Below are 23,127 nucleotides of genomic sequence, written 5' to 3' on the forward strand. Positions count from 1 at the left end.
TACTTGTGTTACGTTTACGTCCTTGCGTTCCATCCTATAGTTGGAATCATACTATAGTTACTAAGTTCGTAAGCAAGTAAATGCTAATTTATGCAGTATTTAGAAACTTTACTCGGGTAGTTGAACAATTTTACGCTGAGAGTAGTAGTAGCCAATCAGGTATGAGCACACATCCAACTTGGCTCCGATACCCAGTACGAGATAAAATATTAATTGCATAGGAAGATAGCAGTAAAGCGGTTAATACACTATAACTGGTACTTTATCATTCAAGCCATTTCTAAAATCAGAAATTCTAACTTATGGATGATTGAGTGCACACGACGGAATATAACAGACAGACAGACAAACTAGTTACCGACATTTTTGGATCAAATGCTACATTTGAAATTATAAAAAATATACAATTTTATTGAAGAAAATGCATTTTGAATGTTTACGGAGTTTAATATATTACAAAGATTCAGGAAATTTACGACAAGAAAATACATAAATATCGGATATTCCTACGACGGAACGATGAAATATTATTTGGCAATTTTGCTTTTCTTTGAGGTTTTATGCATATTTTCTTCGGAACCAGCTGATAAAGAACATGGTAAGTATTTCTGAACTATAAACGATATATGGTCCTACATTATTTTTTAGACTAAAATTTTGGCGTTCGTCGTTTTTCCCTCATCATTTATTTGTTATCGTTTAATCATCACATCATACATAAAAACAAATGTATCACTATATTAAACATTTTTTATTAATATATGTAATTTTATTATAAACACATTTAGGCATAGAAGATTAATTCTAAACCGCCCGGTGATATACTGAAATTTAATTAATTAATTTGAAACGATAAGATGAGGAAATCTGTCAGAACGAGATTCGAACCCGGACCTTCTTCTTGATATGCAGATGTCCTAAAACCATTAGACCACTGGGGCTTTCATGAAATAGTTCAAACCCGATTGAATAGCGACTCTTTAACATCTATTTTATATAATTTGTTTAACATTTTTAATGATTTTTGTTGCGTCGTAATTGAATAAATCACGAATAACAAAACAGAAAAAAAACTTAATTAATTGATTAATTAAAGAAACCCCATGCAGTAGGTCTAACATTTTTTTATCGAAAAAAATCATCATTAGTAAAAAGTAAAAGTAAGCCTAGTTACATTGGTATATCTAATTACAATACTGTCAGACCTTTGAAAAAATGATCTACTGTATATAGGCTTATGTATTAATATCAAATAAAACGATAACATGATAACATTTTAAAAATATCAATAACAATTTTTGTAGATATATACCATACTATTCTATAATCCGCATAATTGCTTTTAACCATCATACTGCAAAATACGGGTTGTTTTACGCTAATGACGTTTGATCTGATAATCCTCTAAAAATGTGATGGTTAAAAGCAATTATTATTATTATTTTAATTAAGCTCTGTCTACACTATCAAACTAGTTTGACAAGATAGTGTGATGTGCCCAAATATTGTAGTGATATGCCCAAATATGGTAGTGATATGACATCATCATTTATATGGACACATCACATTTTTTTTGTCACATAAAGTTTGGTAGTGTAGACAGAACTTAAGCCTATTAATAACTTGAATACGGTGAATTGCTGGGCTGGGGGAGAGGGTGGTGAGATTGGGGAATGTGACGCTCCAAGCATTATAAAGAGATTATTCGCTTTTACTTAAAATGTTATAGGCTATTTGTAAAAAAAAATGCAGACGGCAAAAACAAACTAAAATTCGCGGACGGAGGTTGATGACATCATATAGTACATAATCCACACTTACTATCTGCCGTTATTATGCGCATTAAAATGTCTTGTATGTAACAAGATGCCACAATAACTTACGGTCAATGAAAAATGGACAGATGAGTGCAGTCCGAGAGGATTAAGTGATTCTACATTCGGCAAGATACATGTCAATGCTTTAGGCTGATTAGTATACTCATCTACTGGATAAGGAGTTAAAATGATGATGCTCAGCTGCGTCTGTAGAAAAATATCTCCAAGTTGGATAATACCCATCACTACAAACCAGTAATAATAATCAGGAAACCCATCGTAGATTTACTATGCCGTTTTTATCCCCATCACCCTTATTATACAATTTGAATTTTTAATTGAATTAAAAGTGGGAAAAAATAAATAATACAAGCCTAAAGCTCTGTTTTATCAAACTCTATGTGACAAAATAATGTGATGTGCCCATATATGGATATGATGATGTCATATCACTACCATATTTGGGCATATCACTACAATATTTGGACACATCACACTTTTTTGTCACATAAAGTTTGATAGTGCATAGTAGACTTAACAAATCAAACAAATTCACCAAGACAACAGAACAGAATTCCGAAAATGGAATCTCACAACACTATACTCACGTTGTTTCACTATACAATTTAATTTCATTTTCAAAGGTAGTATGATTATATAAAGTAATTAAATAATGACACGTGCATATGCAAACGACTGGTGCCTCTATAGACTTTGATTTATGAGTAATTTGCGACCCTTTTATAGGCTTAACATCTACGGGTTCCTATTAATTCGTTTAATTAATCGTACGCATAGTTACAATAGATAGTTATATGGCCGCAACAGCTTTCTAAATTTAGGTTTTTAAAAATCCTGTCACGTTCTAGAGGCTTTACAAATAACAGTATAAACCCCTCCTTTGGGACACCCATATTCAATGGACACTCATATTATGGGATACTTTCCTGTGATTAATTTTTTGATGTACCGCATTTCTTTACTGAATTAAAATGTAAAACTTTGAATGTGACAAAACAATTGTGATGCGCCCATATATGGACACAATGACGTCATATCACTACCATATTTGGGCACATCACACTTGTGAGACTATAGTGTAGACAGAGATTTAAAATATAAAGTTTGTTTTTGTTTCATAGATATAAAATCCTACTGTTTCTTTGGTTCCTTCACCTATCCGAACGCATCACGTGAGTGTTACGCTGTTGAAGGGCGATACACGTGGAAGTCATGTTGTTGTGATTTATTGGGTGAATCGTGGGGACCCCGATGTGACGACTGTCCTCTTGTGACGTCAGGTATGGTATAATGTTGTTGATTATAGCAAGGCAATCTGTCAATAGGATGCTGAGCTCTGGAGATCAAAGGGTGTATCTGTGGCTGCGACACGATCAATTCTACGCCCCTGATCCATTTTTTTACATCTGCCATCGAATCATTGATTCTTACAGAAAATGGATCTTACTAAATCACTGTGGTATTTGTCGCAGACAGACATACGATCAAATGACTGTTACGACTTAATATCTTGGCAAGGCGAGCTCAGTGTCCTGTTGTTAGATTGCCTTGATTATAGCAGTTAATTGTTGATTATTGTTATCATGTACGCCACTTAAATTCATATTAAAATGTTTAAAAGTTTTTTTCAACAGCAAAAAGCTCTTATTAAGACGTTAATAATAAATACTGCGATGATGATCATTAATTAATTCAATTTTATTATTCTTTAGATGAATTTACCAATTTATGTAATGCGAATGCGGAAGCTCATATTGTTATCAATCATCTTCTTCCGAGTATTCTATCTGGTAAGTCTAAGATTCAAGACTTTCTTCTATAAATATACCCTCTACCAATAATGTAATATCCCAATAACTTTCAGAGTCTGCGATTGGTTAACATTGTTGTTAAGCAGACGACTACTTCATCCAATCACGTTCTTTTAGCACCAGGCGCGGCACTGCAATTTTCAGGTTTGAGAGAGTGAGTTGAGTCAACGACGTAGAACCGTGGTACCTTTTTTTGGATTTTAGGATAGTATATTTTGATGTAAAAGTTAATATACTAGCTATTAAATTAGGAAATACAATCATTTTGTGTCTTTGGTCTGTTCTTTGATGTAGAAGAAACTTGTAGAAGATGTGGGCCTAGGCTAGGTAAGCAGGATGAGTTATTTTCCCTTGCATCACGATTGCCTGTAGCCTCTTTCGTGGTCATCTATAGCCTAGAGTAAAAACTAATTTGCGATTGGTTCTTTAAATTATAGCTCCACCTCCTGTTCCTGACATACATCCAGAAGATGATTGCTCTATTGATGTGCCTGGGTCATCTTCAATGGAAATCAATGCTCAAGCACAAGCAGCATTCAAAATCTGTTGCTGTGAAAAGGGATTGGACAGGGTGCAGTGGAAGACTAAACACTTCAGCTGCCCTGCTTATGGCTTGGGTAATTTACATATATAAGTTTAGGCCTCTTGCATTCATGTAATGTATGTAGGAGATTGCTTTCCTCAAGTGTCAAATTAACTTTGAAAGCCTCTTGATGAAAAGAATAACCATACATTTGTGTCCATGAGTGTTACATTTGTAAATGAGAGGCAACTAACTTTGCATTTTAAGTTGTTCAGAACAAATAAACCTTAGGCTTGATGTGTCTTCCTCACACAACATTTGTTTATAACTTTGATAAACTGTTATTTTCAAGAGTAGAAAAATAAATTTGAAACTTGAATGAAATATCAAATTATTAAAATGTTATATTTTAGCTGACCTGCAACATCAATGTCATAAGTGAGATGTAGTCTTCAGTCTGATAAAAGGCATAGTAGTACTTTTAAAATTATACGATTAAAAAAAAGAAGTATTAATTAGTAGTACCATTCATTAATCCATGGTAGTACTAGACTACAGTTGGACTACTGTTTCAATTAAAATTAAAAATGTACTGCTGTTTCACTACAGTTACTTGGTAAGGTGATTGCTATAAATTTAAATGGCCTGCCTGTTTTTACTCATAGATACCTATCATATGTTGTGTGGATCTCCCCTAGATGTAGAGGAAATTGATAATGGTTTTGATTCAGTTCAGAGTGACTCTTCTCAAGGTTTGTATCCTGTGATTGTCAATATTATGAAATAATGCAATAGTAAAGTAACAATTGCGAATATTGTGAATAACAGAAATATTGTTCAGTTGTCTTCCAATGCAATTAAGTTTAAGTAACAAAGCATTAAGATGAGAAAATAGTTTTATAGTTTTCAGTCATTGTGTAATATTTGTAGTCAATTCTCCCAATATCTGACTCTCTAAAAACCAGAAACTCAGCCAAAACCAAACTTTTTTCGGGGTACAAAAGGTCTTAAATTCATTTTTACTATTAAAAACACATTCTGAATACCAGACTTTCCAGAAAACCAGACATAAGGTCAGGTTTTATGTTTATTGCCGAAATGAATAAAATAAAAGCCCTGGGAGGGGGACGTATTATTAATTTATTTTTTATCTATATAAAAATTAAAATATTATATCTAATTTTAATAGTTGTTGTTATTGCACCATGCTATAAGAATATATCTCATGTGAAGGAAGACTACTGGGCATGCTCAGAAGCATTGGCTGGTGAATTAAGCCAAACAGATTGTTGTTGTCAGCCAAATGTCAAAGCATGGGGAGATGAATGCCAGCCTTGCAAACAATATTCTGATGGTAATTTCATCGTCTAAAGCTCTATCTACACTATTAAACTAGTTTGACAAAAAAAGTGTGATATGCCCAAATATGGTGGTGATATTCCCAAATATGGTAGTAATATAACCATCATGTCCATTATGAGCACATTTTTTTTCACATGAAGTTTGATAGTGTAGATAAGGTGTTATATAAAATCTTTTCTAATTAACTCAGAGGTGCATCTGAAATATTGGAAAGCGGAAACTAATGAAAATGGAATGAAAGAATGAAAGAGGAGTCTGAGTATCCTCCACCTAAATAATTTTTTTTATACCGTTTCATTCAATTCAAAAACTTTATCTATTTATACTCGACATTTAAAGGTTAACAGTAAAAAATATATACATATAAAATACAGTAGGCTACAACACAATCGTTGAAATATTGCAAAAAATAGTGCTTACAAAGAAATTTTGTATACTGTTGAAATATTAAGCATGTACTTAGTTTGTTTTAATCAACTTTGCTACCTAAAGCACACAATAAACAAAACTTTATTTATTTCTCCAGTTGCCTGCAATTTACAACAGTATCCCAACCAAAAACATGATGGTGGAAAAACCTTTCTAGAGCTGCCGGAGGATGAAGGGTCTGGCAATGTGTTAGGAGGACAAAACAAAGTGTCATCTTCATTAGAGTCATCAATGATGTCTAATGGGTTTCCTAGCATACCATCAGATGTAAACTCAAGGGCTAACAAAAATAATTATGGGGTTGATATTTTACAAGTACAAGGTATGTTTATACATATATTTATACAAACATACACATATGCATACATATTTATACATATGTTTATACACACATATACATATTTATAAATATGTATACATATTTATATGTATGGTCTGCCATATCATCTTAAGGCCTAAAAGCCCCACCAAGCTAATATTTATATATTTATTGCATTAACAGAAACATCCCATGGAGCTATGTCTACATTATCAAACTAATTTGACAAAAAAAGTGATGTGCCCAAATATGTCAGTGATATGCCCAAATATGGTAGTGATACAGTATGACATCATCATGTCCATATATGGGCACATCAAATTTGTTTTATCACATAATATAAAGTTTGATAGTGTAGAAAGAGCTTTAGATAGAAATCTTTCTTAATTCTGGCTATTCATTCAATGAAATATACATTGTTCCTCCTCGAAATCCAGTTAAAACTTAATTACGATTCAAAACAATTTATGTTTGTGAGCAACATACCATTTTAGGTCCAATCACTGTCATTAATATTTAAAGATGTATTGTCCCCCAAAATCATGAAAAATAAAGATTTTTAAAATCGGACTTTGAATAGGCCATTTTGCAGTTTTAATGAAGTTGTTCACTTCCATAAGAAAAAAAACGGGGGGAAAAAATTATTTCACCTATAGAAAGACAAAATAAACAGTTAAATTACCCAAAAACTCATTGTCTTCCAGACAATTTGACCATTTTTTGCTTTAAATTACATTTTTCTCAGGTAAATAAATTGTTTTTAGACCCAATTTTTTGTGAGAGTGAATAACTATTATGTGATATTAAAATAACATATTCAACAAAAAAAATTTAACAAAATATTTTTTTAGGGGGACAATATATCTTTAACCTTTTTCCAAAAATAAATATACAAATCCTTACAAAAGAAATTATAATTTACAAAAGTTATATTTATTATTATATAGCTGAATGTTACATGAGTAAGAAGGTAAACTCCTCAGGACTTTATTGCTATGAGGCCTGGCACACTAATATGACAATATCTGAATGTTGCTGTCTGATTGGACAAGGCTGGGGACGACCATGTCAACGATGTCCTCATACTGACTCAAGTAAGTGTCTACACTATCAAATTTATCTGACAAAAAATGTGATGTGCCCATATATGGACATGATGATGTCATATCACTATCATATTTTTGGGCATGTCACACTTTTTTTGTCAAACAAATTTGATAGTGACCTTTAGTACGGTTTTTTAAATGTAAAAAACAGTAAAATAAGCCTAAAGGTATCACAACATACACTGGGTGTATATTATGAGAAATTAAATAAGAACATCAATTTATATCTCTCTGTATTACAGTAGAACCTCTATATAGGGGACACCTTCAGAATCAGAAGTGTCCCCTGAATGTTAAAATATTTACCCTTATTTGTTTTACATGGAAGTGTTAATAGGGAGGGTTTCTACTGTATAAAGAAGAAACAAAAACAAAATGTACAATGAATTTTTAGTGTTCAACTTTTGTTTTCTTTAGAACTGTTTTCTGAGCTATGTATGTCAGCCTCAGGTTTTGGTGCAGCACACCGTGATCCTTCCGTTACTAAAAATCAGTTTGTTTACCCGATACCACCGTTTATGTCCTCGTCCGATTCTCAATCGGAGTCAGAAAGTTTATCTATTAAACCGCCACCAGTGGTTTTAGCGCCTGAGACGGAGAGCCTCTCTACACTAGTTGGTAAGCTGTGATCAATGAATAAAACAGAAAAAACATTTAATAGTTGATTAACACCCTGAACTTCTTTTCTTCTAAACTAAAAATTTTAATGGAAATGATAAAAAAAGGATTTGGTTTATGTAGAGACTAATTCAATGCTTGTAATGCTTTGTTTGCATTTATTGTTTTAATTTTGCAGTTAAGTATTTTTTTTTTTTTTTCATAGGCTTTGATCTGTGTTATGAGTTAGTATATTTCCACAATGATACAACAGTTTGTGGTCTTGTAATGACATACCTGTTAACATACACTGACTGTTGTTGTGGATATCCAGGAATAGGTAGAGGTTGGGGTCAGGACTGCATCCAATGCCCCCTTCCCAATTCAAGTAAGTTATGTCATGCTACTTAAAGTCTACACTATCAAATTAGTTTAGACAAAAAAAGTGTGATGTGCCCAAATATGGTAGTGATATGCCCAATTATGGTAGTGATATGACATCATCATGTCCATATGGGCACCTTACATTTATTTGTCATATAAAGTTTGATAGTGTAGACAAGGCTTTAAATCCATAATCAACACAGTCATCCAAACAATAGTCATGATATCAGATATCATTTCTCGATATAGAAAATATCTCATAACACTTCTTGGTAATATGTCACAGATTGATTTTCTGACATTCGACCTCATTGACCTTTTATGTCGATACTATTTTAACTTTTTTGTTGTTAGATGACTTTGAGGATATGTGCGGATTTAGTGTCAGCTTTGATCATTCAACTTATATCAGCTATCGACCAGAGATTTCAAGTTAGTATTTCAATTTAGTTTACGTTAACTTTATATATATTGTGCAATTTATCTACATCAGCATATTGATTTCTCTACTTGTAATCTTTGAAGAAATAATGGTTAACATGTGTGGATGCGAGTAAATTTAATTATTTCATATTCCGATGGAAGAATAATTAGTTGATATGTTTGCACACCTAAAGCTATCAAACTTTATGTGATGTGCCCATATATGGACATGATGATGTCATCACTACCATATTTGGGCACATCACACTTTTTTTCTCAAAACTAATTTGATAGTGTAGACAGACTTAAAACAGGTTACAGGTTTTATTTTACATGTTGTATACTATATAATCACTATAAACCGTCAAAAGCTTGAATATCATGTGATGCAGCTATAAGAATTACAAGTCAGAATAAATTATATCACCAAAATATCACCTTGATCTCACGCAATGATGTCAATTGCTGAGATCACTCTGAGATCAATTTGTGATTTCAAATTGATATCATCATGATCTCACAATTCTCTCAGACTCTGAGATCAGTGATGAGATCACCATGAGATCACCATGAGATCAAATTTTTGACTGGAATATGTATGGATTAAGGACCCTCAACCCATTTCTTGCCATATTTCCTACGTCAGGGGAACTGTCATCTTGACTGATGAATTGAAAAAGCAAATAAATAAGTAAATAAATGAATGAGCAGATGAGTGTATCACAGTTGAATTTTAAAATGATTTCAATGATATACAGACCTATAATATAACAATGATTACATTAATAAACCAGATGAATTGATTGCAATCTTGGAAAGATGTGGTTAAAATCTTGGAAAAGATGTATACAACAGGTAAACAATTAAAACTGAACAATTGCTTTCTATTTTTGTTAGTACCTGACTATGACAATTCACAGTTTGGTTGTTACGGTCCAATGCTGGTTAGCAACACATCATCTTATGATTCTGGGACCCATTGCAGCAACAACATGTTAGCATCTGGTGCCAGTGAAGTTGAGTGTTGCTGTCTTTTAAACGGTGAATCGTGGGGTAGTGAGTGTTCAGCATGCGCTCCTATTGGCACCGGTAGGTTTTAATACAGTTATACTATATATGATTGATGATATGACGATGATGATAGTGATGACAGTTGATTAAGTATGATTATAATGATCATGACAATAGAGTGTGATTTCAATGACATTTGTATAGCACATTACAGTAGGTCTATAAATTTAGTATAGTTTCAGCTCTATACATTTTGAACAGTAATAATAATACTTTTTTGTTCTGAAGTGACTATTTTTTTGGATATATATTTAACAAAAATTAATTTGTCATGCTCCTTTTTATTCTCTTATTTGATTGTGTTTGTACTGATACCTTTTGTTTTATTGAAAAAAAGTAGTTTAAATAAAAATGATATGTATTATATACATACTGTACTAAGTTTTTGTGTGAATGTATGTAATATTAACAAATATCTTTATTTTTTAGATGATTTTTCTGCATTTTGCGACGATGACTATCGGGAAGCAGAAAAACAAAGTAATTCACATTAAAAAATACAAACAGTTTATCAATCTGTAATATTGGTCACATAAAGGGGGTTCAATTGTTGCGAATACAGTACATGCAAATTTTAATTTGCATACAAGTGTACTGTACATTACTATGCATGAGTATTAGTAATCATATGTCATTGCTGGTGTATTGATGTTAACAAAAACAAACTTTTTAATTTAAATGAAATTTTCTACCCTTCCAAATTTGATCAAATAGATAATTATTGTGAGGTCATTATCAGCAGTAAATCTCTTTTTTAGTTCCATTGGAGGTACCTTTGTATGAAAGGTGCTATGCAACTTACAATGGTAGCAACGGTGGTCATTGTGAAGGTATTCTATACATTGATGTGACATGGCAACAGTGTTGTTGCATGGCCTATGGAAAGGCCTGGGGTGGTTCGTGCTTCCCATGTCCTCCAATTGGTTCGGGTAAGTTTAATTCTTTTACTTATTTATTTGCTGCTTATGATATTTTAGTTTTGTTGATTACATCATCATTAGATTGTTGATTTATTTTACGAAAACAGTCATAAAATTGGAAAAAAAAACAAGAAAATAGAACATACTGTATTTTATTCTATCCGGTGTATGTATATGAGGCAAACTTCCAGATTGTTGCATTTTGGTTGGATGTGAGCAAATGTTGAATTATACAAATGTCTAAAAAAATGCTTTTCTATTTTTTTTGTAGAATCATATAAGTCCATATGCAATGTTCCACTGATATCAATAGATTATGACCCATCAGGTATGCTATTCATTTATTTTAATTATGAACTTATAATCTTAGCTTTGTTTTAAGGCAATGATTTCGCTTAAAGTTGGTTGTTAACTAATATTCTTAAAAAGATTGAAAAATGCAAGCCCTTTTCTACCTTTTATTTGAGGAGAATAGAATTTAGTTTTATTTTATTTAACTTTTTAGATTTGTGTAGAAGGGACAGTTGTTCCCCTGGACATTGTCAGATAGTGAATTTGAATACAGAGATTTGTTCCTGTCCTGCAGGCTACAAGCAATCCCGCAAAGGACTAACATGCCAAGGTATGTACACCTGTAACCAGGTGTGGTTAGGAGCTTAGCCTAGTCCCAAGGTACAGTATGTACACCCGTTAGGAGCTTAGTCTAATCTTGACTCTTGACTTGACTGACGAGCTATAGTTTACTACTGTTTTAAGCTCTGATATAAGCAAGCATTTAAAGCTCTGTCTACACTATCAAACTTTATATGACAAAAAATGTGATGTGCCCATATATGGACATAATGATGTCTTTTCACTACCATATTTGGGCATATCACTTCCATAATTAGGCACATCACATTTTTGTCACATAAAGTTTAAAAGTGTAGACAGAGCTTTAAATGCTTGCTTATATCTTTGAAATCATATTTATTCCAACAAAGTGCTAGTGGTTAGAACTTATCTTTTTGGAAAGAATTTGGCGCATTATAAATATGAATTGATTGATTGATTGATTTTAGATACTAATTGTATACCTTTCCTTAGATGCTGATGAGTGTATGTTACAACAAGGTCTTTGTGAGCCTGGTGCTTGTTTCAATACACTTGGCAGCTACTACTGCTTCTGCCCGGATGGTTTCGCACACTTCCAAGGTGAACAGCATTGTCGAGATCTGAATGAATGTGCTTCTATCGGTGATCAGTGCCATCCTGGATATTGTGTCAACCTAGAGGGCAGTTTTGAATGTCGCTGTCCAATTGGATTTTATTACAATCGAGACCAAGTCATGTGTGATGGTCAGTATAATGAATACAACCTGTACAATTGATTAGTGTTGTGTTTTCATTAACTTTTTTATTATGATAATTTTAATGAACAAAATATGACACTGAAGGAGAAGAATGAAATTAGAGAACAAAAGAAAAATAAAGACTCGCACAGAATATTTTTTCGGTTCAGTATATCTTATTTGCCGAATAAATAACAATAAAAAATAGAGAATATGTTTAGTTTAAATGCAGTTAAAAATTTCAATATTATTTTGAATGCAAATGTTCTTGTTACGTGAAGGAAAAGTGAACAAAACGTTTCATGTGTTAACGCAGAGTTGTCAAGGTAATGTCAGCGATGTTATTGCTGACAATGGCCCTGGTAACTTCATTATTCAAAAGGAGATGAATTTATTTAATTTTATTTAATATTATTCTTATGTTTAGTATGTATATACATATGTGTGTTTATTTTATAGATCTAAATGAGTGTAGTGTGAATGTGATGCTCTGTTACCCTGGCATATGCCTCAATACAGAAGGTTCATTTAAATGTGTCTGTCCATACAACTATGAATATGACATCAGAAGACAATTGTGTAGTAAGTAAAAATTTATTTTTAATACAGCTGACATTGGGTTACGGAAATAAAATTAGTGCAGACTTAAAAAGACCTCAAAATGTCGTTCATGTCTACAGTACCAAGTGCAGAAAAAATGTTATAAGGCATATTCTACTGTAACTGGGCTGTTTTGAGCTGATAATTTGCAGATCTGCTCCTCAAACTCTCGAGGTGTTTGCCAGTGACCTGTCAAATATGTCTACTGTCTTTTAGTCTAAAAGTTGATATATTTAATATTTAGAGGTAAATAGATAGTAGAATTACTTACGAGTAACTATAAATATATTACTATTCATATATCTTTTTATAGTTCCCAGGAGCAAATTCACATCCATAGCCATCATGATTCCTTCGCTACCTGAACGGCAATATAATCCGGATCAGGTGGAAAATCCAGAAAACCAACCAGATAAAGCCATTGGGAAGGTAAGTGGAATCTCCAAAGGAGTGACCACGGACGGCGGTGACTGCAACGAAATGGATTTAATGCCCAACCTCGCCGACATATGCAGTCCATCTGTCAGAGTGAATGTTACATTGGAATTCATAGTCAAACATAATGTTACAAATGATAATGAAGAACAGTGGCTTCGAAAATTAATGGAATTACATTTTAAAACTGAGATTAGTGTTGGAATTGTGGACGAAATCGATGGCAAACCACATGGATTCGCCCACCCGTGGGAAGTGAAAAAGTTCTCTGGATTTGTAAGCGAGATGTGTACACAGCTACACGTCGTACACTCAAGTTTTGAATCGGTCGTTGAGCACGTAAGTAATAATTCTAAAACGCAAGTTTATTTTAGTTTGACGGTAATCAGAGCGAGTTTTTCAGAATACATTGACGAGGTTGATTTAGAAATGAATTGCGTAATTTCGAAACATAATTATTCAGAAACTTACTTCATTGAATCTGGTCATTCCAACTTTGTTTATATATCTGCCAGTAATATCTTATATGTGCCGTCACAGGTTGAGTTTCAGAAAGTGCATCGTTTTAGCGATTCTGGAGATTCTTGCCAGGAAACCTTGCTATATGTGTGCAGTAATGAGGAAACTCTTGAACACTGCCCTCCATTGGTGCTTAATTCTTCGATTTCACTAAACACGACGGTTTCAGTGAAAACAAATGAAGGTGTAGAGCCAACATTGACCAATCAATCGATGTTGCATCCTAGAGGGCGCCCTGAAGTTTGCAGGTCTTTAAAGCGCGACACTTTGAATTACACGCCAACATCATTCTTTCCGCAGAATTCTGATCACATGCAAGTTATCATCAGTTGTATTGGGATCTTATTATCGCTAGTAGCACTAACTATAACGTTCATTGTGCGCTGTGTGTTTCGATCCTTACGTACGCTTCTTGGTAAAATCTTAATGAACCTGATTGGTGCACTGTTTATCGGACAGCTTGGCGTATTACTTCAAGGTCAAGGGGTCGCCTACCCGATACTTTGCACCACCATTGCTGCCGTCATGCACTATGTCTGGTTGGCTGCTTTCTTTTGGATGAATGCTATGGCCCTAGACTTCTTTTTTACTTTTGGGTCAAAGGTTAAACTTCGTAAGCGGCACAGTAAGAGAAAAATATTACAGGCGTACATGTTTTATGGCTGGGGTGCGCCGATACCTATAATCATTCTGTGTCTCGTAATACATTTTGAAAAATTCAACAATCTACGTTTTAGATACGGAAATGAATTTGCTTGTTGGATTTACGATGAAAAATCTACTTTACTTGCTTTTGGTCTTCCTCTTATGATCATATTACTTTTTAATATACTGTTATTTATCTGCGCTGTGATTGGCTTAAGACTCACGAAGGTAGTTAACAAGGTTGGAAATGCTAAAAATACACGATTGAAACGTTTCAGAACTGATCTACTTGTCTATGTAAAGGTAAAGCATTCTCTCTAAATTTAAACATTAATTTAATGTAGAATAATTAATGATACAAGATGGTGTTTTATAAATACATTCCTAAATCACATCAAGCTTTTAATATTACAGTAAATCTAAATCAAAATTCAAGTTTATTATTAAAATCCTGTTAATTATTTTTTTCTCATATGTTAAATTCCTTTTTTTAATGATGCAATCAATTAAACTATATTATATTTTCAAATTGCAGATGTCAACATTGATGGGTTTTACATGGATCTTTGGTTTTGTATCAGCATTCACACAGTTGAAGATCTTTCTGTACACATTCATTGTATTAAATTCCCTTCAAGGTGTGTTCATCTTCATGGCTTTCACATGTAACAAACATGTGCGTAAAGAGGTCAAACGTTGCCTGAATCGAGGCTTGCAGAATGCTGGACGCGACCAACGGAAGTCGTCGGCTGGGAAGTTTAACAGTTCGGATGTGACACGACAGTCGGATGAACCGGTGAAGAACAACGTGAGCAAGCTTACCCACTTGTAATCTTTTCGGGGATTAATTTAAACTACACTTGAACGATGCATTAGTTTTGGTATGAAAAATTGGCAATGGCATTGCAAAGAAATCCTAGGTCATACGTCATACCTAGAATTTTGGTAAATTAAATTAGTCACTGATCATGTGATACATTCTTGATTACGACTCATTTTTACCTCAGTTAATTAATTTAATGTTAAGAATTTTTATTGTAAAGATATATTTTTAGAAATAAGATTTGTTTTACTGAACGTTTTTTTTCAAGAATTAAAATTTAACAAACCCTAGTGGTTCCATAATATTAACTTGTGTGAGTCTTTCAATATTGTAGAATTAAGATTTGAAAATTTAAACATTTTATGAGACTGTAATCCAATGTTTTATAGAGGTTTTAAATGTTTATATATTAAAATGATTCTATATATTTAGTTTATTGTAAATGCTATTTATTTAAAAGTGTATAAATGTATAAGTTTTAAGATGTTTGAAAATCACAAAAACATGTTTAAATAAAATGTTATACAGTACAATGTTTTAATATTTATGTATCTAAAATATTTTGAAGTCTTCTTATCATTTGGACTTGTAACAAGATATTTTATTTGGGAGTATAGGAATCTTCTTTTTCCCAAAATCCTGAACTACATAGTAACTCTGACTTTTGTGTCTAAAAATATATTTATTAACACAAACATGCAGGATTATAATAATGTTTAAACCACTACACTGTTTTAAATAAGTAATCATGTATTATTGTCTTTCCCTTTCTATACATTATTATTCTTATTATAAATTCTTATAAAAAGTGTTTAGTTATACTAAATATATTTTTTTCTGTTAAATACCTATTCTACTATTTAAAGTAAATCGATAAATATCTTTAAGCAGGCACACACAAATAATACCACACAAACACAAACCACAGAGAAATTATAAACCAAGTATCACTAATGTTAAGGTGCTGATTTATAGATAAATAAGAAATTATACTCGCAAATAATAATGTGTTCAGATTTTCAATAGAATATAACATTATGAATGATCGAACTTGGAACCATGTAACATGAAGGCAATGTTTAGACTACAGCACCACTATTATACCAATCTTACTTAAAATTATATAATTGTAATACATATTGTATCCATCTACAAAACTATACTGAATAAAGTACATACATTTTTCTACTTAGCAGTCTGTAGTTATTCTAACATCTCAAAATATGCTTTTGTGAATTTTCCTTTTATGCAAAATGTTTATTGTATCCAAAAGTGTATTAAAAAATATCTACATATACATTACATTTTTTAAACTTTTTCCGTTTCTCTCCCAGTTAGCAAATCATACTTATTTTTCCAAAAAAATTGTATAGAAAAACCGCATACATTTCCTTATTGCACTCATGAATGATACTCTGCAATAGTAATATTTTTTTAAAAAGAAAATGTTGAAACTAACCCTACATGGATCAATGTTTATTTGACAGAGCCTTGATCTCTTCACTCAATACTTTGGTAATGTGCATTGCCTTCTGGGCCTCTTCACCTCCTATTTGTTCCAGAGCAATGGCAGCCGCTTCACGCACATTGGATATGGCATCATTACGCCTGAAAGAAAAAAGTTTCAACCGGTTATAGCTAATAATAGGTTTTAAGTTTTCTATCCAACAGCAGCATTAAAGTAAACTACACTACTGGAGAATTGATTAACAATTGTAATATTTATTAACAATTTTGGTAGAAAAAGATTTCCCTTTTAACAAATCTGTTTAACAATGTTATGAAACCAGTAGATTGTGACAATATTAAATTAGAGGCATGCTATATTGACTTACCATAAGTGGACAAGTTTGGGGATAGCTTTTTTAGCCTTCATGTGTCCCAACGCCAGGCAACCACTTTCCCTGACAAGTCTATCTTTATCTTTCAACAACCTCATGATTGTATTCATGATGTGCTCATCATCTCGGACTCCTGTTCTGGCCAATGAGATTGCAGCAACTGCTCGAACATTTTCATCGACGTCAACGCAAAGATCAAGTAATGATTCAATCACTGATGAACTGTTAAACTTGGCTGAAGATGATAAAAAAGGATTCAGAATAAATACATTTCATTGAATTAAATTAAAAGGTTATATTACAGTATCTTATTTTTTATGGTTTATTATATTTCTGACAGAGCATCTTGAACTGCATGAATTTCTTGATATGTGATCTTCCACTAAAGGTTGCAATTTCTCTTATATAGATATACAAAATCAGGCTCTACTACTAAGCCCTTTTTGGTTAATTGAATACTGTTGTTGCATGCCACAAGTGTTTGGTGTATCTAGTATTAGTTTATTTTTTTAATAGCTTCCTCTATGTTTTAGATGTATTTTGTAAAAAATTATAGTGCTCTCTATTGTTTGGTAACATTTTTCATAAAATCTTCTGATATTTCATTTTTTCAATTGGAACCTTTTTATCAGTGGAGTGGAAAGTATGAGGTGGACACTGATATGCAACTTAATATATTATGCAGGTTTTTCGGAAATTCTGAGGCAGCAGAGCATGAATTTATAAATGATAAGGTTAGAATGTTACCTAAGTTCTGTATGGCATCAATCCGTACGCTGGAATTCATACTAAACACTTCCCTCATAGTGTAGCTCTCTAGTGCCTGCTCTTGCACCCTCTGCCAAAATTCTTGCCTTTCTCCACTTACAGTACAAAACTCTGAAAGTTTCAATACATTAGATAAATCTTGTGCATAAAGTAGTATGTGATATTTACATTAAGCTCTGTCTACACTATCAAACTTTATGTGACAAACAAAAATTTGATGTTCCCATATATGGACATGATGATGTCATATAACTACCATATTTGGGCACATCACACTTTTTTTGTCAAACTAGTTTGATAGAGTGGACAGAGCTATATGAAGAAAAGCACGTTCACATCAAAGGTAGGTTTAGCATAGAGCACAGCACAGTAGTTTACCCCTAAATGTATTTATGTGGGATGAATGTGTATGTAAGAATCTAGGAAATTGGTGTGTATATATAACATATGAATTGCAGTAAATAAGTGTGAATGAAAAGCACAAAATATTTTTTAAAATCTTAAAGGGAGGGGTTTATTTATTGCTAATTGGATGTAATCATGAGGTAGAGACAAACATAGTTTCCTTCGGAGTGATTATCAACCTCAACCAATACAAACCTTCGTAGTGTTCTTTTTGAATGACTTCATCCTCGTCTTCATCCATTTCTCGATGTAATACCTGAATCAACCAATCAAGATCGCCCTCTTTGTACCAATTCTCAATTTCTGCATCATATTCAGTTTTTAGGTCTTCAACAAACCTAGAAACATTTGAATACAATATCAAGTTTTATACTAAAAACAAAGAGACCTGTTGTATTAACAGTAAAGTCAACTCTCCCAATACCGAATTCTCTGAAAACCAGAAACTCTCCCAATACCAGACTTTTCTCAAGGTTCAAAAGGTCCCAAATACATTGTCACCAATACCAGACTTTCCGAAAAACCAGACATATTTGGTCAACCGAACGGTGTCCGGTATTGGGAGAGTTGACTGTACTTACTATTACTTGTAAATGTTCTTATCTTTTTCTAAACTGTAGGCCTACAAAATAAAGATTATGTAAAATCAGTTTTTGACTTACGTTGTCCAAGGAACAAAGTCTACATCTGGATAAAACTTTTGCCAGAAATCTTTATGCTTTCCTTCCACTGAAAGCTGCCTATGATGAACATTGAGCTTTGAACGGAGTCTCTTAAAGGTTGGTCTTTTACTTTTGCCTTCATCTAGTAAAGAAGTAAGCACAGTAGTAAATAGACTAACATTATTTTTATTTTTGTTTTCAGTCACAGCACAAGAATATCCAGAAAAGAATTGGATGCTGCAATTGCATCAAAACTCATCGCTGATAAATAATCAATACCACAACTTCTAGCAGTTATCACAATTCCAACCAGTTTCAGCAAATATAATCAGTTACAATAACTGTCTAGTTGTCACAATTGTCGCCAGTACATCTATTGTAGCCAGCTACATAATGATTACTACAGTCAGATGGCAGCTTCAATGTGGTCGGTACAAACAAGAAGATCCGGTAACATTTTAGAAGTAAAGTAAATAGTTTAAAAATTAGTTTTAAAAAAGAGATTCCTGATTATAAACAATACATACCATTTTTTTGTTGCTTTCGACTTGACGATGACAATTCCTGCAATTTATCTTTGATTTCGTTCGCAAGTTCTTTAGACACAGAGTCAAATGGCTTATCATTTGTGAAGTTAAACCATTTCAACGGCGCCAGCTGAAGTTTCCTTTAAAAATGCACAATGGTACGTTTAAACATTAATTTATTAACTAATCTTTATAAAAAATAAATTATATCAATAATTTTTATGTTTAATGAGGGAGGGTGTACAGCCCCAGAAATGTGGTCTGAGATCAGTGGCCACTCTTAGTTAGAGGTAAAAAACGGCAAGGCTTGTGATTGCTTTATTATAGAGTACATAATGTAGAGTGTCTACATGCAGTTACATATGTGACAAAGCAAATGATATAAATAAAACAATATAAAAAAATGTATTATTACATTCCAAAGTCCATTCCTTTTGTGACTTTATCGCGGGATTCTATCGTGCAGGGGAAGATTGGTTTGCTTGATACATACGCCAAAGCAAGCTCATCACGACAATACTTAGATGAAACCGACTTGCAGCTTAGCAATGACAGAAACAACTGTTGAAAGAAGTATTCATTAGGTTTGAGAGAGAGAGGATGGGTTAGGCATAATTATAGGCATACTTATATTTTATAATAATAACTTATAACTTAGAATAAAAAATTCTTCTACTAAATAGAAGAATTAATTTATGGACATCTTATATCTATTTCAGAAAGAAGTCTATTGTAACAGCTCTTCAGGAATCTCAACAGGAAACGACCTGAATGAGTAGTAGCTGATATCTGGAATGGAGAGAAAATTTGTCAATTTCACTTACGGTATTTATCTGATATTTAGGATAGAGAGAAACATCATCAATTTCACTTACAGTATTTTTTCTTAAAGTCAATTTTTAGTAAAATAGAATGTAAGGGTGTCCACTTGGGATGATGTTTTTCAACATTCATTTGTAAAAAATATTTTCTAATGTTTGCTTTCTAAGAAATTTGAATCTTCTGGAATTCAGATTTAAGAAGTTTATTAATGAACATTTTGAAAAAAAATCAAAGGAAGGAAGAGAACTAAGGTGAGTTCTTTTTATTTAAATCTGCAGTTTTATTATGACACTTATTATTTCTTGGCAAACACTATTTTATATGCCACATGAAAACAGATACTGCATTATATTTAGCATTAGAATATATTTAATACTTTAAGAACTAAATGCTGGTACAATATCACATGACCAGGAGGTGGAAATTTACAGCAACAGGATACAAAAATCACAGTGACAAAAGGGATTACTATTGCACAACAAGTGACTCATAACTAATGAATGGAAAAATTGTATCCACAGGTTTTATTTCTTTATTCTTTATTATTATGGAGCTATAAAATTAATTAATATATTTTATAGCTCCATGCTTCATTAGTAAAACCCAATATTTATCTCCTGCACTGACAGGGTGAAGAAAGGGAAATTTGGGGGAGGGAATGGAGAAGGGTTGTATGAAAGAGAGATTTAAAGGTTTATTTGATTTTTCAAATAAAAGAAATTCTCATAACAGCAAACATAATAATTAATGCATGAGTTACAAAATATAACAGGTTTTCCTTAAAATCAACATTACAAAGTTAATGTGTATGCAACTGTGTGGACACATACCTTAGCATCAACAATTGCCTGACCAATTTTGTTTAAGAATTCCACACCAGCTTGTAAGCCTACTTCGTCAACCCACACAGTGATACCTTCAGCCTCAAGAGCATCTAAAAAAAACCCCAAAAAGGTGATAAAAGTGAATATACAGTTTAGCTTTTAACTGTATAAATGCTGTGATTTATGATTATTTTTTTCAATAACCATGTATTAAAATAACGATTGTGAGGCATTTGATAAAACTAGACATAAAATATAAAATTTAAAGAAAAAAAAATAAATAAAGACAGACGAGAAACTATTCTCTTCATCAGAACAGAAAACAATGCCTAGAGTACTTATATATCAATAGGACAGGTTGTATGTAAATGAGAAAGTATTAATGGGAAATTGATGTGGGCCTATTTAAACTGATAAGTTATTCATTTAAATGCTATATTGAATGGTACATTCAATGGAGTACCACCAGAACAGTACCTTTTAACAGCCTCATTTTGTCCTTGTCTTGATGGCTGTAACTTATCATTATATCTTTTGGTTCCATACTAGCTTGGCTTGCCACAACTTTCGTGTCTGTCTCGGTTGTATCCGCTTCTTTTTCTTCCAAGGCATTCTGTTCTTTAGGTTTATCCTCCTTATTCTCCTCCTCCTTTTCTACTTCTTCCTTTTCTACCTCCTCTTTTTCCATTTCCTTTTTTTCTACTTCCTTTTTTTCTACTTCCCGTTCATTTTTACTGCTGACATCAGATGTCACATCACTGTTTATTCTTTTCCTTTTATGTTTACTTACAGCAGAACCCATATTGGTAACAAATAAGAAATTCTACAAAATTAATTTAAATCTTCAATGAATAAGTAAATGCTTGATATACATTTTGTCTCGTCAAGAAAGTGAATTCAAGAAAAACAAATTATATATTTATAATAAAAAATAACTTGCTAAAAAAAACCCAGAAACTGACAAAATTAAAAAGAAGGTACATCATGAACAGACTATTAAGTATCTACTCAGTAAGTTCTCAGTGGATATAACAGGTTGTGACCCAGCCGCGCATTTACACCTCTACTAGTTACCTAGCTCCAACAAGGATCCTACTGCTTCAATCCTACTGTCTCCCGTCTCAGTCTGTCACACTCTGTGGCCTACCAACCAGAGCCTCCCTGCTGACCAGAGCAGAGAGTACATGGTACTACAAAACGCTCATACTGTAGGATCCACAGATTTATATTATCTGTAATGTATTTTATAATTCTGCTTAAGCTATACTACTTACATAATGGACCAGGTTTAAGCTTTGTTTTGTCCTCAGTCTTACTCTTAGTATTGTATTTATAAATTTCACAACCATCCGATCCTTCTTGTTATTAAAAAACTATAGAGGGGTGTGACTCTCATTAAATATCAACCAATCAATTAAGTTCATTTCAGTTATCTAACATCTAACACTAACAACCAAACACGTGGAGTTGTTCAAAACATACTTCGCGAGCGAAACATGGAGGGCAAAGAAAAATGGAAATCTTTGAAACCATCAATAAGTGTTAACGTATTGAAAACAATAAAACAACTAGGCTTCAAGAAAATGACACCAGTCCAGGTAATATGTTATACCATTTATAATTATGTACAGATAATGTATCAGTCAAAAATATCGATTAGAAGCTAGGCCCTAGACTAGTCATGTTAGTAGGCAAGTAACCATTTGTGGTTCCCGTAGCTGTTAGTGTTAGATTCCCGTGCTAGGAATGACAACAACATTGCCCAACATGACACAGGCTAGGCCTAGACATTGAAAGAGATAATTATACGGTGATTAGACCAATATTAACGTAAAGTCAACTTATCTAATATGTATTTAGTGTCTTTTTTATTTATATTATAATTTATTTTATATTTAATTTTTAGTTTTGGAGTTTTAGTTAAAAAATTATTATTAAAACTTAATAATACATAGCCTAGGCCTATTATTATACTATATTTATTATTGTTGTAATAACTTAATTATATTATGACTTATGACTATTGAAATAAAATAATTTTTATCAAAGTAAAATATTTTAAATACAAAACCCACTAACTATTAAGACCTTCTACTCAAAATGGACTCAAAAGTCTAAAGTGCATCCAGATATAGTGTAAGG

The 23,127-nt window shown here is 32.6% G+C and overlaps 4 protein-coding genes across 5 annotated transcripts in view; 3 read left to right on the forward strand and 1 right to left on the reverse strand.

The window, feature by feature from the left end:
* The first annotated feature begins 1,847 nt into the window (after positions 1–1,847).
* Positions 1,848–10,357, forward strand: LOC144835338 (uncharacterized). Its single transcript, XM_078690424.1, has 13 exons — positions 1,848–1,854; positions 2,960–3,118; positions 3,551–3,628; positions 4,087–4,266; positions 4,838–4,924; positions 5,362–5,526; positions 6,061–6,285; positions 7,230–7,376; positions 7,806–8,006; positions 8,212–8,373; positions 8,724–8,801; positions 9,690–9,881; positions 10,293–10,357. Exons 1-13 carry the CDS (start codon positions 1,848–1,850, stop codon positions 10,355–10,357), a joined length of 1,746 nt encoding a protein of 581 aa, XP_078546550.1.
* LOC144835893 (uncharacterized) lies at positions 10,298–15,701 on the forward strand. Its single transcript, XM_078691013.1, has 8 exons — positions 10,298–10,343; positions 10,622–10,792; positions 11,055–11,111; positions 11,289–11,405; positions 11,870–12,121; positions 12,574–12,696; positions 13,028–14,616; positions 14,849–15,701. Exons 2-8 carry the CDS (start codon positions 10,735–10,737, stop codon positions 15,143–15,145), a joined length of 2,493 nt encoding a protein of 830 aa, XP_078547139.1. The 5' UTR covers positions 10,298–10,343; positions 10,622–10,734; the 3' UTR covers positions 15,146–15,701.
* Positions 15,702–15,743: 42 nt separating this feature from the next.
* On the reverse strand, positions 15,744–22,352 carry LOC144835898 (uncharacterized). Its single transcript, XM_078691019.1, has 10 exons — positions 22,260–22,352; positions 21,463–21,808; positions 20,992–21,095; positions 19,755–19,900; positions 19,340–19,479; positions 18,813–18,954; positions 18,346–18,488; positions 17,725–17,856; positions 16,972–17,212; positions 15,744–16,744 (listed from the first exon to the last, which is right to left on the reverse strand). Exons 1-10 carry the CDS (start codon positions 22,332–22,334, stop codon positions 16,606–16,608), a joined length of 1,608 nt encoding a protein of 535 aa, XP_078547145.1. The 5' UTR covers positions 22,335–22,352; the 3' UTR covers positions 15,744–16,605.
* The window catches only part of LOC144835897 (ATP-dependent RNA helicase DDX55-like), a 44,998-nt gene continuing 44,204 nt past the window's right edge, over positions 22,334–23,127 (forward strand). For both annotated transcript variants that reach the window (XR_013611124.1, XM_078691018.1), the window contains exon 1: positions 22,334–22,583. Coding sequence is in view for 1 of the 2 variants with exons in the window: in XM_078691018.1 (XP_078547144.1) it covers positions 22,482–22,583 (102 nt within the window). In the remaining variant the exon portion in view is untranslated. The remainder of the gene's footprint in view (positions 22,584–23,127) is intronic.

Source organism: Antedon bifida, chromosome 2, assembly GCF_963402885.1.
Source record: "Antedon bifida chromosome 2, ecAntBifi1.1, whole genome shotgun sequence".
Taxonomy (NCBI): domain Eukaryota; kingdom Metazoa; phylum Echinodermata; class Crinoidea; order Comatulida; family Antedonidae; genus Antedon; species Antedon bifida.

Excerpts from the sequence above, each read along its gene's own strand:
- LOC144835893 (XM_078691013.1), top strand. The coding sequence starts at position 10,735 with ATGGCCTATGGAAAGGCCTGGGGTGGTTCGTGCTTCCCATGTCCTCCA. Across the intron at positions 11,112-11,288 it reads AATAGATTATGACCCATCAG|ATTTGTGTAGAAGGGACAGT; the intron begins GTATGCTATTCA and ends TTAACTTTTTAG. Across the intron at positions 14,617-14,848 it reads ATCTACTTGTCTATGTAAAG|ATGTCAACATTGATGGGTTT; the intron begins GTAAAGCATTCT and ends TTCAAATTGCAG.
- LOC144835898 (XM_078691019.1), bottom strand. The coding sequence starts at position 22,334 with ATGGTTGTGAAATTTATAAATACAATACTAAGAGTAAGACTGAGGACA. Across the intron at positions 21,096-21,462 it reads CAAAATGAGGCTGTTAAAAG|ATGCTCTTGAGGCTGAAGGT; the intron begins GTACTGTTCTGG and ends GGTTTTTTTTAG. Across the intron at positions 17,857-18,345 it reads TCAAAAAGAACACTACGAAG|AGTTTTGTACTGTAAGTGGA; the intron begins GTTTGTATTGGT and ends TGAAACTTTCAG.
- LOC144835338 (XM_078690424.1), top strand. Across the intron at positions 3,629-4,086 it reads TCTTCCGAGTATTCTATCTG|CTCCACCTCCTGTTCCTGAC; the intron begins GTAAGTCTAAGA and ends TTTAAATTATAG. Across the intron at positions 4,267-4,837 it reads CTGCCCTGCTTATGGCTTGG|ATACCTATCATATGTTGTGT; the intron begins GTAATTTACATA and ends TTTTACTCATAG.